This window comes from Capra hircus, chromosome 24, assembly GCF_001704415.2.
Source record: "Capra hircus breed San Clemente chromosome 24, ASM170441v1, whole genome shotgun sequence".
NCBI classification, from domain to species: Eukaryota; Metazoa; Chordata; class Mammalia; order Artiodactyla; family Bovidae; genus Capra; species Capra hircus.
The window spans coordinates 25465243-25481412 of NC_030831.1; the positions used below are offsets into that span (position 1 = coordinate 25465243).

At 39.8% G+C, this 16170-nt stretch overlaps 1 protein-coding gene across 1 annotated transcript in view; it reads right to left on the minus strand.

The window, feature by feature from the left end:
- The window catches only part of RNF125 (ring finger protein 125), a 46922-nt gene that overhangs the window by 16001 nt on the left and 14751 nt on the right, over positions 1-16170 (minus strand). The window contains exons 2-4 of the mRNA XM_018039778.1: positions 10433-10586; positions 7073-7167; positions 3671-3761 (exon numbers count right to left, since the gene is read on the minus strand). Of these exons, the coding sequence (XP_017895267.1) occupies positions 3671-3761; positions 7073-7167; positions 10433-10586 (340 nt within the window). The remainder of the gene's footprint in view (positions 1-3670; positions 3762-7072; positions 7168-10432; positions 10587-16170) is intronic.

The following is a 16170-nucleotide window of genomic DNA, read 5'->3' on the forward strand; positions in this document are numbered from 1 at the left end:
CTTGTACACTCAATCAAGCATGAAACACTAACGGAGGAAACCTGAAGATATTCTGTTCCAGTAACCACTTTTACACAGCCCTAGTGTTTTCTGAACAATCTGCTCCTGCCTTAAGCCAAGACAGCAGCCTTCCCAGCTTGGGTTCCCCAACTGTGAGAGCACACAGCTTCCTCTAGGAAATCTGCTCTAGCCTTGATTTGATATGGCTGCAAACATCACCCAGTACCCAAGCATTACCACCTGATTCTTTTACTACCCTGCAATGCGGGATACCTGGGTTCAGTCCTTGGGTTGGGAAGATCCCCTGGAGAAGGGAACGGCTACCCACTCCAGTATTCTGGCCTGGAGAATTTTATGGACTGTATAGTCCGTGGGGTCCCCAAAGAGTTGGACACGACTGAGCGACTTTCACTTAGGCCTTTTAACTACTAAATTCCACAGGCAGTCTGATCCCATGATTCCTGATTTATTTCTATCCTTTTGGCAGTTTTCTTCAGTGACTTCTATGACCTCTAAATAATAGAAGACCCAGCTTCCACGGGCGACCTTCAATCTGATGGCCAAACTGAGCAGCACAGGGACAGGATTTCTGCTGGAAATGTACCAATGGATACATCCAGTACCAATGGGTAGACACGTAAGGTGCCTGCCCTGGATGGATGCTATAGTGCTGCCCATAGTCCAGAATGCCTAGTGTTCCTCCAGCCAGACCAGCACCTGGGCACTACTAGTCACGGCTCAGGCTGCGTTGATGATATCTCCTTCATAGGGTTGCTGGGAGAAGTTAAAGAGGCACTCGGTCAGTTCTGTTCAGTCGCTCAGTCATGTCTGACTCTTTTTGACCCCAAGGACTGCAGAATGCCAGGCTTCCCTGTCCATCACCAACTCCCAGAGCGTATTCAAGTCCATCAAGTCAGTGATGCCATCCAACCATCTCATCCGCTGTTGTCCCCTTCTCCTCCTGCCTTCAATCTTTCCCAGCATCAGGGTCTTTGGCACTCAGCTTTCTTTATAGTCCAAATCACATCCATACATGACTACTAGAAAAACCATAGCCTTGACTAGACGGACCTTTGTTGGCAAAGTACTGTCTCTGCTTTTTAATATACTATCTAGGTTAATCATAGCTTTTCTTCCAAGGAGCAAGTGTCTTTTAATTTCATGGCTGCAGTCAACATCTGCAGTGATTCTGGAGCCCCCTAAAATAAAGTCTACCACTGTTTCCATTGTTTCCCCATCTATTTGCCATGAAGTGATGGGACCGGATGCCATGATCTTCATTTTCTGAATGTTGAGCTTTAAGCCAACTTTTTCACTCTCCTCTTTCACTTTCATCAAGAGGCTCTTGTAGAGTCTTCTCTTGTGTTGTTGGAGAGTGTGTTTGCTATGACCAGTGTGTTCTCTTAGCAAAACTCTGTTAGCCTTTGCCCTGCTTCATTTTGTGCTCCAAGGCCAAATTTGCCTGTTACGCCAGGTATCTCTTGACTTCCTACTTTCGCATTCCAGCCGCCTATAATGCAAAGGACATCTTTTGGGGGTGTTAATTCTAGAAGGTCTTATAGGTCTTCATAGAACCGTTCCAACTTCAGCTTCTTCAGGATTACTGGTCGGGGCATAGACTTGGACTACTGTGATATTGAATGGTTTGCCTTGGAAACAAACAGAGATCATTTTGTTGTTTTTGAGCTTGCATCCAAGTACTGCATTTTGGACTCTTTTGTTCACTATGAAGGCTATTCCATTTCTTCTAAGGGATTCTTGCCCACAGTAGTAGATATAATAGACATCTAAGCTAAATTTCACTGAGTTCAAGAGGCACCCAGAATTCAGTATATCGGGAATTCCCCTGCAGTCCAGTGGTTATGACTCGGCACTTTCACTGCAGGGGCCCAGGTTTGTTCCCTGGTTGGAGAACTGAGATCCTGCAAGCTGTGCACGTGACCAAAACAAACCAAAAGACAAACCAAGAAAACTCAGTATGTGGTAGTCATTATTATGCCATCTTAATGTTTTCTTTCTTCTTTTTTAAATACTTACTTATTTATTTGGCTGTACCAGCTCTTAGTTGTGGCATATGGGACCTAGTTCCCTGACTAGGGATTGAACGTAGGTCCCCTACATTGGGAGCTCGGAGTCTTAGCCACTGGACCACCAGGGAAGTCCCCCAATGCTTTCTTCAAGCTTCCTCTAGGAAGGTACCCCAGGGACCAATCGTAAAACACTTCCTTAGCTCAGTTCCTCCAAGGGCAACTTAAACAGGAAAAGCCCATGACAATCTCCGCTGCTCCCCCAACACATATCAAGCTCCTAGCTAGCCATTCCAAGAACCAAACCTCTGGACCATTAGGGTGAATTAAAAAAAGACCGTTGACTGTGCTGAGGGGCTTTTCTCTTGAACTTGCTAGTAGAGCACAGGTGCTTATGCCCCAGAGCTAGATAGACACTGGGCTTCAAACTATAGCTCTGCTTACTTACCAGCTGTAAGACTTACCTTGTAAGACTTAACCTCTCTGAGTCTGAGTTTACCGTTGGTAAAATAACAGTCATCTCTATCTCATAGTATTGTTGTAAGTGCTATCTATCAATCATCTAATAAACTTACATTTCAACCTCATCCACCTTCCAAAAGGATTTTATGAAAAAAAAAAAAAAAACTTTAAAACTCAAATTAAAAAAACCCCAAACTTTTACATATATGAAACACACACACACACACATACATATTTTAGTTCTGTTTCAGTTCAGTTCAGTTCAGTTCATAAAATCCAAAATAATCTTCAAGGTATCATTTTACATCTGTCAATTTAAAAATAAATGTAACCCAATTTTGGCCGGTTAAGGTGAAAGCAGTTTACTCAACAATTGCTGACACAAATATAAACTGACTCAAACTTTTTAGAATACGTTTTGAGTGTTAATTAAAACTTGCACTCTTGGGCCCCAAAATATCAATCTATGGAATTTCCTCTTAAGAAAAAAATTATATAGAAAGTTTAAACCTACATGAACGTGAATGCAAATCCTAAAAACTGGCAGCAATCCAAATGTTAAAAACAAGTAAAATGGCCAAGTAGATGATGATGATCCATCATCACCCTGCCTTACCTCTCAACTATACAAAAATGAAAATTGTAAGAGCCACACTGCAAAGCAGAACTAAGAAAGGCAGCATTCACAATAGATCAAGGAAATAATAAACAATATGCATTTTAATCTGTGAGCCTATTGATGAATATTCAGACTCTGAAATAAATTAATGAATTGGTTAATAAAGGTGAATGACTTCCTACTTTTCATGTCTAGTGTATTATTGCCTTGATAACCATATTTGCATTATTAAAAAATGTTTCTTACTTAGGATGTGAGCACAGTTAGCATACTAACATTAAATCTTAACTATGCATTTTTGATCTGCTTAGTTGATTACACCCATGATTATCTATAAAAGACAATGTTGTCTAATTCCATAAATGAAAGAGTAATTGCACACTGGTAATTCTTGTCGGTTTCAACTAGACACTTTCACATGGTGTTCATAGTCATAGAATCACTGTAACCTTGACATAAATTATCCTTTATGATATATCCATAAATAGAAGCCCATAAATGGATTTTCTAATGTATATCAAATTTAGATACTGCAGGAATATATAGTAACATAATTTCTCACCACAGGTCTCCTTTCTGATCTGTGATGAGTAATGCAATGATCCAGCAAACTGTCTTCATCCAATTCCTTCTGACAAAAAGGACATACACACCTGGAAATTGCATAAAACACAAATATTACTGAAATTACTGATAATTAGACAGTAGTCACTTAACTAGAGATAAAAAACAGAATGTAGGTAGATCTAGTTTCTAGTGCTCATTCTTCAATTTCATATTCATTTTCCTATCCTGATAATAATCTTGGTGCCTAAATTTTTTCTCCAGGGGCAGGACAGAGACACAGTTATAGTGCACTTGAAGCACTTTATTTTCTTTGGAAGAAAAGTACACTCTGAGTGCTCCATTAACCGAGAAACAGAGGATCATACCACCCAGCTGTATCTATGTTACTTTTTCTGTCTCTTTTACTTCTTTCTCTAATTCAGGTAACATCTGAATTGGGTGTTACTTGTTCTCCAACCAGAATATCTGATGACACTGGCAAATATAACCACAGATGTCAACTCACAGTATTAGCATCCAGTGAAGAAAGAAAAACAGCCCACAACTACCTTGTTACTTCTTTATGTGCATCTAGGAGTACCTGTCCTTCGCATCTGTGTTGTCCAGTGGAGTAGCTATTAGGTATGTGTCTACCGGGCACTTGAAATATGGTCAGTCCAAACTGAGATATGCTAGAAGTTTAAAATACACTCTGAAGTTTACAAGCTTTATATATAAAATGTCTCAATAATTTATATATTGATTACATGTTCAAAGGAGAATATTTTAACCAGTTGAATACATACATGAAAAATTAATTTCACTTGTTTTTACTTTTTGAATATTGCTACTAGAGAATTTAAAATTACATGTGTTCTGCATTATATTTCCATTGCATAGTGCTGCCTTAAATTCTTAGGGACAATACGGAGGCTTGGAATTTTTCACTCATTTTCCATTATAGATATAACTTCCTGTTCCCCAAGACATGTATTCTGGATAGTTTCCTTGCATAAGAACTTAAAAAATTTGAATTATGTTGTTAAGTTCTATAAAGCAAAGATTTCTATATTAAATGCAAATATTAATCTATCTTATAAGACTAATTAATCAACAACCCTTCTCATTTTGGTTATTTTAACTCTTTGTTGTTTAAATCTAACTAGCAGGATAAATTAGTATTCATATACTTTAAAATTTTCATATCAACTTTCCAATCAAACCACATGCTTCTTTAGCTCGCTTGTTAGCCTTCCTTCCTACTGGTCCCTGGGGCCAGTCTAACAGAATTCACAACTCTTCTTAGAGCTAAAATACTCACAATTTACAGGAGTATGGAATAAATCTAATCCTATAATAAAAGGTGCATTTGCAAAGTAATCTCTAGAAAAACATTTAGACTTCTGGATTATGAAATTTAAGATATATTGGAGTAGTGTTTCTTAAAAAAAAAATTCTTTTTGGCTGCATTGAACAGCTTATAGGATTTCAGCTCCCCAGCCAGGGATCAAACCTGGGCCCTTGGCAGTGAACGTGTAGAGTCCTAACCAGTAGAGTGCTAGGGCATTCCCCATTTTTATCTTAAAAAAAATTTTTTTTATTGAAGTAGTGTTGATTTACACTGTCACGTTCGTTTCAGGCGTATAGCACAATAATTCAGTTGTATATACATGTATATACATTCTTTTTCAGATTCTTTACCTTGATAGATTATTACAAAATATTAAGTATTTTGTCCTGTGCTAAAGTGAACAGGAATGAAAAAGCCTCTTGCTGGAAGTGAAAGAGGAAAGTGAAAAAGTTGGCTTAAAGCTCAACATTCAGAAAACAAAGATCATGGCATCTGGTCCCATCACTTCATGGGAAATAGATGGGGAAACAGCGGAAACAGTGTCAGACTTTATTTTGGGGGCTCCAAATTAAAAGACACTTACTCCTTGGAAGAAAAGTTATGACCAACCTAGATAGCCTATTAAAAAGCAGAGATATTACTTTGCCAACAAAGGTCCATCTAGTCAAGGCTATGGTTTTTCCAGTGGTCATGTATGGATGTGAGAGTTGGACTGTGAAGAAAGCTGAGCGCCGAAGAATTGATGCTTTTGAACTGTGGTGTTGGAGAAGACTCTTGAGAGTCCCTTGGACTGCAAGGAGATCCAATCAGTCCATTCTAAAGGAGATCAGTCCTGGGTGTTCATTGAAAGGACTAATGCTAAAGCTGAAACTCTAATACTTCGGCCACCTCATGCAAAAAGTTGACTCATTGGAAAAGATCCTGATGCTGGGAGGGATTGGGGGCAGGAGGAGAAGGGGATGACAGAGGATGGGATGGCTGGATGGCATCACCGACTCTATGGACATGAGTTTGAGTGAACTCCAGGAGTTGGTGATGGACAGGGAGGCCTGGCGTGCTGCGATTCACGGGGTCGCAAAGAGTCGGACACGACTGAGCAACCAAACTGAACTGAACTGATACATGTAATTTCTTAAAATGAGCATAACTAACATTTCTCTTCAGGAGAGGAAAATAAATTATACTGAATATCTCTACTGGATAGCTGAATTCATAGGAAGACTTAATGATTTCAAAGCCATTATCTCCATTCAGCAGTACACAAAGCATTTATCTATTTCTTCAGCAGAGGCAAATGCCAAACTTTGTAATTCCTTTGCCATTCAGAATAGTTGTCCTTCAGTTGCTAAGTTGTATCCAACTCTTTTCCACCCTCTGAACTGCAGCGCGCCAAGCTCCCCCATCCTCCACTATCTCCTGGAGTTTTAATAACCTAGATTTGTTTCCTTCTTTTTTTTTTTTTAAGAAAAAATAATGATCGATATCCTCTGTTACACCTACTAGCTGTCTCTATCCTTCCTCCAGCCCCATATAAGATTACCCAGCAAACAGGTTGTAGGATTCAGAATGCCTGCCCCATGCGTGTTCTTTCATGTTAAAATATATACTGAGATGTCACTTTGTCCCTTCTAAAGAGTAAGCAGGAAAATGAGAGGGAATGAGCTGGGAGACTGAGCAGTGGTGATGGAAAACTAAAGACAATAATCTCATAACCATCATCTCCTTCAGGACTCTTAGTCACAACACAGAGCCTAACAGAAACTGAACAGTTCTGCTTTCTATTTTTGGATCTTCCTCCATATAAACTTGTCTGAGGAAGCTTCCTCAATCTCTCCAGTGTCCAGTTGGTTCTCCCCAAAGTTTTTAAAGCAGAGAGAAGAAAATTCTTTTGTAATTACTGCTATTAATCATTGAAAACAAATGATTACTAATAAGAGGTATTATGATTAGGAGCCAAAACATAACCATACACATATTTTCATAATAAAAATGTTAAGCTTTCCAGCCCATTAAATTCTTTATAAGCATGTCAGATTTAGCATTAAAGCAAAGTGTACAGAAGCAAACCTTGTTGTTGTCTCTCTGAGCTCTTGCAGTGGTCCGTACTTATCTATGTACTTCTGGCATGTTCTTATGTGTGCTCTCATTTCACTGAGGCAAACCTGTATGAAAGCAGATCAAAATAAGCTCACTGTTCAAAAGAGGCTCATTTCAGTCAATGAAGTCTTCTGTGACCAACTTCACTGCTTTCTTTATTTCAAATAAGGTCATAGTGTGGGGTCAGTTGATTAAAAGGATGCAGTCAATGTAATAGTTCAATCAATTTAAGGCATTATCAAGAATAACACTGATTTAAAATTTCTTTATAGTTAGAAGATCTGGGAGCTGAGTTCTTGAATTTGATTCTTTTAGAAAGCATATGTTTTTCAAAGTGAAAAAATATATATTAAATCAAATTTACTTTTTTTGGATACTATTACCTAAATTAGTGATGGAAAGAAGGAAGAAAGAAAAAGAGCAAAAGGAAGGAAAGGGGGAAAAAAGTAAAAAGAAAGAGATAAAAAGAATAAATAAATGGATTTTAGAGATGTCCGGAGTAAGCAAAAAGAAATCCTGTGCTTCAGGGAAAGATATAAATACCATGGCTTTATAATACATCCAGTAGCATTACATGAATTCACAATACACAGCATACTTAATGGCCCCATTAAGAGCAAATATAAAGGACAGCTCTTGCAGTCCATTTTTATGAAGGCAGAATAAAGAGCCCTTGTCCTTCCAGATATACATTCAGAGATCCTAACCATGAGGGATCTGTTGCTGCATAGCACATATTCTACTAAATGTGTCATTAGAAACTCTGATAAGATCTTGTGCTAAAGGAAGCTTTGTTAGGGTTGTGGTAAGGTAGCCGACCCACCCTGCTTCATTTTGCCCAAGCTACGGAAGTTCAACCTCAAACACGAAATCTGCCATCTCAAGGAAGCAGTCGTAACTGCTTCACAAAAGACAAAAATGAAAGCAAATGGAAATGTTAACAACAAATCCTTGCTTTATCCATCTAAGAAGATGTAAAAGCTAGGACCGATGTAGGCAGCTGTCTTAAAACAGACTGCTTTACAACATTTAACATCCAACTTTGCACATCAGTACTCTCTCCTCTCCTTGTGACTTTCGTTAAGAATAGTCCTTGATCAACATTCCTCATATAAATGTAGCAATCTGGGGACTGTATCCTGACAAGCGAATTGATAAATTCATAGGGTGTCTACCCCAGACACAAAACTAAAATCAGTTGTCAGTGGTGGCAGGAGTATATAAGCCACTGCGCTTGCCTTAAAGGTGTTTATATTCTAATAGAGGAAAAACAAATGAACAAAGGATGTGAAGACAAGCAGATAGGAAACCGTTCAATACTGGGGACTGGGATACTCATGGAATGGAGATCTGACCAGGACTCACAGGAAGCAGAGTTGAGAATGCCTAATATCCCAGCAAGAAGAGACAGATACAAAGAAATCTCCCAAAGGAAAGATCAAAATACTTGTGAATAATCAGAAATAGGGAGTAAAAAAGAAAGCAGATTCTGACCCAGGATAATAGAGAGAATGCTCTTGTTTCTGACAGATACCAAAGAACTGGATAACAGAATAATACTCTGAGTTTGATTTTTGCATGTTGAATTTTAAACGATGGCAAAATATCAAAATAAAAATAAGCAGTAATGATTACTAAGAATGTGAAAAGCTATTGATTTTGAGCTATTGATTTGAGCATTCATTTCCACAGTGCTAAAATGAATCCTATCCAGTGATGCTAGTGGTAAAGAACCTGCCTGCCAATGCAGGAGATGAAAGGGATGCAATTCAATCCCTGGGTGAGGAAGATTCCCTGGAGAAGGGAATGGCACCCCACTCCACTATTTTTGCCTGTAAAATCCCATGGACAGAGGAGCCTGGTGGGCTACCGTCGATGGGGTTGCAAGAGTCCAACACGACTGAGCATACAGTGCTAAAAGCCACTTGCGGTTTGTCTTTAATCTTTACAACCACCCTGTGACACGACACTCTTTTCCTTCAATTTACAAAGACTCAAACAATAACTCAGATTAATAATTTGCCCCAAATCACAAACAGTAAGTGAGAGAATTAGTGCTCAACCCTAAGATGTCTGACTCCAAAAACCATGCATAGATTCCGTAGTCTCACAGCCATGAACAGATTTGGGTCTTATATAAATATTCAAAAAATGCATTTGAGCATTTACTATGTTCCAGCCACCATTCAAAGTTCTTGATACAGAACCTAATAAAACAGATACAATCCTTACCCTCCTGAAATCTGGTGGGGATAATGGATAATGGACATTAAATTTAAGTCACAAATATGTAATTACAAATGGCGACAAGTTAAAGAGAAAGCACAGAGTGGTAAGAGAAAGTGTTTAAGAGATTATAATTTAGATGAACAATCAGGAAAGGTTCTCTAAGAAATCGAGATCTTCAGTATAAGATCGCCCTTTTGATCTCTAGACAGGTAATATCTAGATATATTCCCCTTAGCAGTTCAAATGAAATGTATGTAAAACTTAAAACTTAACTCTGTAGATTCTTCTCCAAATTTGCTCCCCATATTAGCACTTTCACCTACTCATCTCATAAACTTAGAAGCCATCTTTAACACCTCATTCTTATGCACCCCACATCCAGTTACTCACCAATTTTCTTCAATCCCTCTCTTAAATACACCCTGAAACAACCTCTTATTCCATACCTAATGCTCTTACGCTAACCCAGCTTCCTAACCACTTATCCTAAAGGCCACTAAACTGACTCCACCACTTCTGCTTTTGCTCCCTCCAAACCATTCTCCGTGCGCATGCCTGAGGGAGAGCTTAAAAATATAAACCTGATCAAAAGCTTACACTTTTTCTATGACACCCTATGGCATTTAAGATAAAATCTAGAATCTTTGACACAGCTTCTAAGACCTCACATGATCTAACCAGACTAGTATAGTATCAACGGTAACAGGGAGGCAGCGGTCAACAGAGATAAATACGGCAAAGCCCAGAGCACCAGAGATGGAATTACGCCACTGGGCTTGAAAATAAAGCTACTCACTGGGTGGGCTACAATAACATAATAGAGGCCACATAGTAAGGGGTGAGGGGAGCAATGGGAAGGGAGGAAACGGAGGCGGTCGATGAAAGCACTTGTTTGAGAAATTAGGTGATGGTGGGCATCAGGTGATGGCTCTCCTGCAGTCCCTACTTATGAAACTGGAGGACAGGAAGAGGAGAGACTGAGACAATCCACTTTGAAATCCAAGTAGGATGAGGTCAAAGGCAGAGGTGAAATGACTAGCTGTCTGACAATTTTCTCGGCGGTCTAAGCTGGTAACTATGAGCAAAGGCAGGGTGACGTACCAGAGTGTCACATTCGGTGCAGTTCCGGAACTCGGATTTCATTCTCTTGGCGACATCAGCTGCTGGAACGCCTTCGGAAGGAAGATAGGCCCGGCAGTAAGGACAGGTCCACTTATTGTTCTTTAGACTGGTAGCGATGCAAGAACGGCAGAATCTACAGGACACAAACCAAGAACACATCACTCTCCTTGACAGGAATTAAGGAGCCACCACTGGGGGTTCATGTGTGGAAACTGTATTTTAATGACACCTCGGATACTAAGAGCAGTTCTGCCAAGTGGAAGCTCCATCTACACTATTATAAAATAGATAACAGATGAGAACCTATTGAACAGCTCTGGGAACTCTACTCAGCGCTCTGTGGTGATCTAAATGGGAAGGAAATCCCAAAAAGAGGGGATACATGCATACAGATAGCTGATTCACTTCGCTGTATAGCAGAAACTAATATAACACTGTCAATCAACTATACTCTAATAAAAATTATTAGAAAAAAAAAAAAGAGCTCCATTTGCATCCTACACTTGCTGGAGAGTCTCTTTATCTTCCCTGTGGGTCACTAAAGGTGACAGGCAAGGTGGTCAAACAGCCTTCCTATAAACAGAATTCAAACTATAACTCAAATATCACTCAGCCACAAAAAAGAATGAAATAATGCTATTTGCAGCAACATGGATGGATCTAGAGGTGATCCTACTAAGTCAGACAGAGAAAGACAAATATCATATAATACCATTTAAATGTGGAATCAAAAAAAAATGATATAGATAACTTATTTGAGCAGACTCACAGACATAGAAAACAAACTTATGGTTACCAAAGGGGAAAGGGAGAGGGAAGGACAAATTAGGAGTTTGGGATTAACAGATAAAAACTACTAAACACAAAATAGATAAGCAACAAGGATTTATTGTATAGCACAGGGAATTATATCAATATCTTATAATAACCTATTGATATAATAGAAAATCATCTGAAAAAGAATCTATATATCTATATGTATCTATGTACAAATGAATCACTTTGCCTACACCTGCCATTTCCTTCTTCAAAAGTGAAAATTGCTCAGTCGTGTCCAACTCTTTGCAACCCCATGGACTATACAGTCCGTGGAATTCTCCAGGCCAGAATACTGGAGTGGGTAGCCTTTCCCTTCTCCAGGGGATCTTCCCAACTCAGGGATCGAACACAGGTCTCCTGCATTGCAGGTGGATTTTTTACCAGCAGAGCCACAAGGGAAGCCCCCTGAGAGTAACACATTATAAATCAACTACATTGAAAAAAAAAAGCCCTATAACTCAAAGGATATCTATACTCTTTTCTTTAATCTTATTTTACCTTAAAATTTGTGTGTCGGGGGAGGGGGGTAATAGTCTTTGTTCTCTGGGTTTTTGTGTGTCAGATAAAAAACTAACAAGTTGAGGAGGTAAAAATACCAGACATATTATAAGTGTTCATAATTTTAAACTCATCCTCAGATATAGAAAATTACCTAATCAAAATTACCACTATTAGGAATGTCCTCCATGTCAATAAATACATTCTCTGGTTTTCTCAAAGATAATCTTGACAAAATATTAACATAATCAACAGAATTCACACAAAATCTTGACCTATTTATGGGAACTGTTGAAAATTAAGTGCACACAGTAAAAGTGAGCATTTCAATAGGTTATACATATTAGCATAATTTGATAGCTCTTGAAAAGTTCATCTATCATAGGTACACAATTCAAGGAAATTTCACAAACAAAATTCGCAAATAGCCATTGTGCGTGTGTGCTTAGTTGTGTCCGACTCTTTGTGACTCCATGGACCGTAGCCCTCAAAGTTCCTCTGTCCATGGGATTTCCCAGGCAAGGATGCTGGAGTTGGCTGCCATTTCCTTTTCCAGGAGATCTTCCTGATCCAGGGAGCAAACCCACGTCTCCTGTATTGGCAGGTGGATTCTGTGCCACCTGGGAAGTCCCATATTAGTCACTGTGATTAGCCATTACTGATTCTTGAAAGTATTCTCTTCTCCCTCTGTGATAAAACCCTTAATACACATAGAGGATACTTATGCTGGCATTTGCCTGATGCTTTTCCAGTGGTCATTTATGGATGTGAGAGGTAACTATAAAGAAAGCTGAGCACATAAGAACTGATGCTTTTGAACTGTGGTGTTGGAGAAGACTCTCGAGAGTCCCTTGGACTGCAAGGAGATCCAACTAGCCCATTCTGAAGGAGATCAGCCCTGGGTGTTCTTTGGAAGGAACAATGCTAAAGCTGAAACTCCAGTACTTTGGCCACCTCATGCGAAGAGTTGACTCATTGGAAAAGACTCTGATGCTGCGAGGGATTGGGGCAGGAGGAGAAGGGGACGACAGAGGATGAGATTGGCTAGATGGCATCACTGACTCGATGGATGTGAGTTTGAGTGAACTCTCGGAGATGGTGATGGACAGGGAGGCCTGGTGTGCTGCGGTTCATGGGGTTGCAAAGAGTTGGACACGACTAAGTGATTGAACTGAACTGAGCTATGTCTGCCCAGCACCCATTTCCCCTTACTCTTGCCACAGTATCCTGATTTTGCTCTGCAGGACCCACCCCTCTTATATGAGATGCAAACTGGTGGGACCCCAATTCAGGTGCCCACAATCCCTTGCTGAAGGCAGAGCACCTGATGTCGACCAGATTGAGTGAGTAAACCGTCTCCCTGGGAGATGCATGCTAAACAGTGACACAAGAGCTGATTCAGCAATAACTTGATGGGACTGCCCTGCTCTTTGTATACAACCCTGGATCTGCCTGGGTTCCTACCCTTTTCTTCTTTTTGTTACTAATGTTGTTTGGAAACTTTATGTTTTGATATAATTTCAAACAAAACTCTTTTTAATCCTGTGCCGTGAGGCATGCAAGATGTTAGTTCACCAACCAGGGATTGAACCGGTGACCCCTGCATTGGGAGCCTGGAGTATTAACCACTGGACCGCCAGGGAAGTCCCCATAATTTCAGATTTGACACACTGCTTTTTATTTACAAAGTTTATAACAGACCTTAACTCATTTAACCTTAACAACCCCCTAAGAAAGATCATTATTTCGTTTACAGATGAGCAAACCGTGGTACATACTGGTTGTTACTTCTGCAAAGTCACAGCTACAGAAAGTGCCTGAACTTGGTTAGTCTTAAGGTAGGTTTTCTTTTTCTTTTTTCTATTAAGTGGCAGTGTTCAGTGCTATAGAATTCTACTATTTTCTGTTGACCAATCATGATATGATGGTATTAAATGAGTAACAGTTATATAATCACAACAGTAAAAGATGTTGAGGTGTTTACCAGTTTTCACAACCAACAATCAGACAAAAAAAAAAAAAGATAATTACAATTGGGAGCCATAAGGGAAACATGGTTAACCTAACAATATAAAATAATTATATACAATTTGGGGGGTGAAATAGAATGATGTGGTAAGTGGAAGTACATACATGCATAAGTTTTCATCCACACAGCCAGTCTATGTCTTTTGGTTGGTGCATTTAATTAATTTACATCTAAGGTAATTACTGATATGTATGATCCTATTACCATTTTCTCAATTGTTTTGGTTTTATTTTTTGTAGGTATTTTCCTTGGTTTTCTGACTCAAAAATTCAGTAACCTGTCTTTCCACAGCCACAGTTGCCCTTGTTGGAAACAGCAATACTTCCAGAATCAAAAGATCTAAGTCCTCTGCTGTCTTTTACTTCTGTATGCTTCAGGTCATTAACTGTAAGTTCTACGGCACAATGTTCTTACGTTTCCTTGCGTCCCTAAGGATTGGTTCTCAAAGTGTAAGAGTATTTATTACAAACAACAGTCCAAATGCTCAACTCGTAATTAACATTTCTAATGAACACTGAAGGTTCTGGCAGGAATTCTTTGTCTACATGATTTAGGAGCAAACAGGTAACACTGTGTTTCTTGTCAACTAAAAGTCACCCCCTCTTTGCTCACACTGATTTGAGTTTTGCACAAACAGAAGACAAACAGAAGATGAATACTGGTGCAAAGCTCCATGGTGGGCACTGGTCACATTACCTCACTTCACTCTTGCAGTAATGCTAAATGCTCCTCTTTCTCTCTACCCTGACTGATGGCAAACTGAGGTTCAGAGAGGTGTTAACAACTTGCTGAGGTCACACAGCTGTGAAGACAATAGTTTGCTGTTTGTTGGGTGTTTTTTGCCAGTCGCTCACAGCTTGTGGGATCTTAGTTCCCTGACTGGGGATTGAACCAGAGACCCTGGCAGTGAAAAGACTGAGTCCTAACCACCAAACCACCAGGGAATTCCTAAGATAGTAATGTTTTTTATCCACAAGCAGTTTTGGGAGAGGCTCAAAGTTTGTAGTCTTTTTAAAGACCCTTGGGCTTCCTAGGTGGCATTAGTGTAAAGAACCCACCTGCCACTGCAGGAGATATAAGAGATGTGGGTTCGATCCCTTGGTCATCCCCTGGAGAAGGAAATGGCAACTCACTCTGGTATCCTGGCCTGGCGAATCCCATGAACAGAGGAGCCTGGTGGGCTATAGTCCAGTCAGACATGACTGAAGCGACTTAGCACGCATGACAAGTAGAAGCAGCAAAGCAATGAGATCACTGACTGCTGTACCTGCAGAAGCCGGGTGGACTTTACCTAGAGTATATTTCTGCTGTTATTTTGTAAATACTTCGTACATGTTTTTGTAACTATGATCAATAACCACAATAATGGAAATTCCTAGTAGATATTCATGAAAAAGAGAACATTTGAGGCATGTTTAAAACCAAGTCTCTCCCTATAACCCATTCAAGTCTGTACAGTGGTATTACCTGTGGCACAAAACTCTCACCTGAGCCTGATACAGACACTGTTGCATTATATGAGAATATTAGCAGCAAATCTGGTAGATGAGTCCATTAACTGTACTCCTTTTATAGAAGTATTTATCAAGTGGAGAAAACACATCAAGATCAAGGTGTTTTGGAACAGATTGAATTTACTGATTATGAGTACATAAAAACCACAACATTGTCACCATGCAAACATGCTGGATGCTGCTGCAGCTCAAGTCTTACTTTCTGGGCTGCAGAAGCAAGACTGCAGAACTGCTGAGTTCAAAAGATTTGAGGGGAACATTGTCTCCTTAAAGGTGTAGCTATCAAATTCAAGTCATGAGTGCTGGAGTTTCTACCATCCCTACCCTGGTATCTTGGCATGAAAAGTATACAAGTGATTGGGACTTCCCTGCTGGTCCAGTGGTTAAGAATCTGCCGACCAATGCAAAGGACACAGGTTCAATCCCTGCTTGGGGAACTAAGATCCCACATACCACAGAACAACAAAGCCCATACCACAGAGCCTGCGAATCACAACTAGTGTCCCTGCCTGCAACAAAAGATGCCACACGACACAACAAATGTCCCTCATACTGCAACAAAGACCCAACGCAGCCAAATATAGAAATGTTTGGAAAAAGTATACAATGATTAAACATTTTCTGAGGGGCCTAATCAGAAACCACAGAGGGTTATTCAGCTTTATGTAATATATACTACATAACAGGGAATACAGACAGAAAGTGTTAGTCGCTCAGTCGTGTCCTACTCTTTGTGACCTCATGGACTTGCCAGGCTCCTTCATCCATAGGATTTTCCAGGCAAGAATACTGGAGTGGGTTGCCATTTCCTTCTCCAGGGGATCTTGCTGACCCAGGGATCGAACCTGGATCTTTCT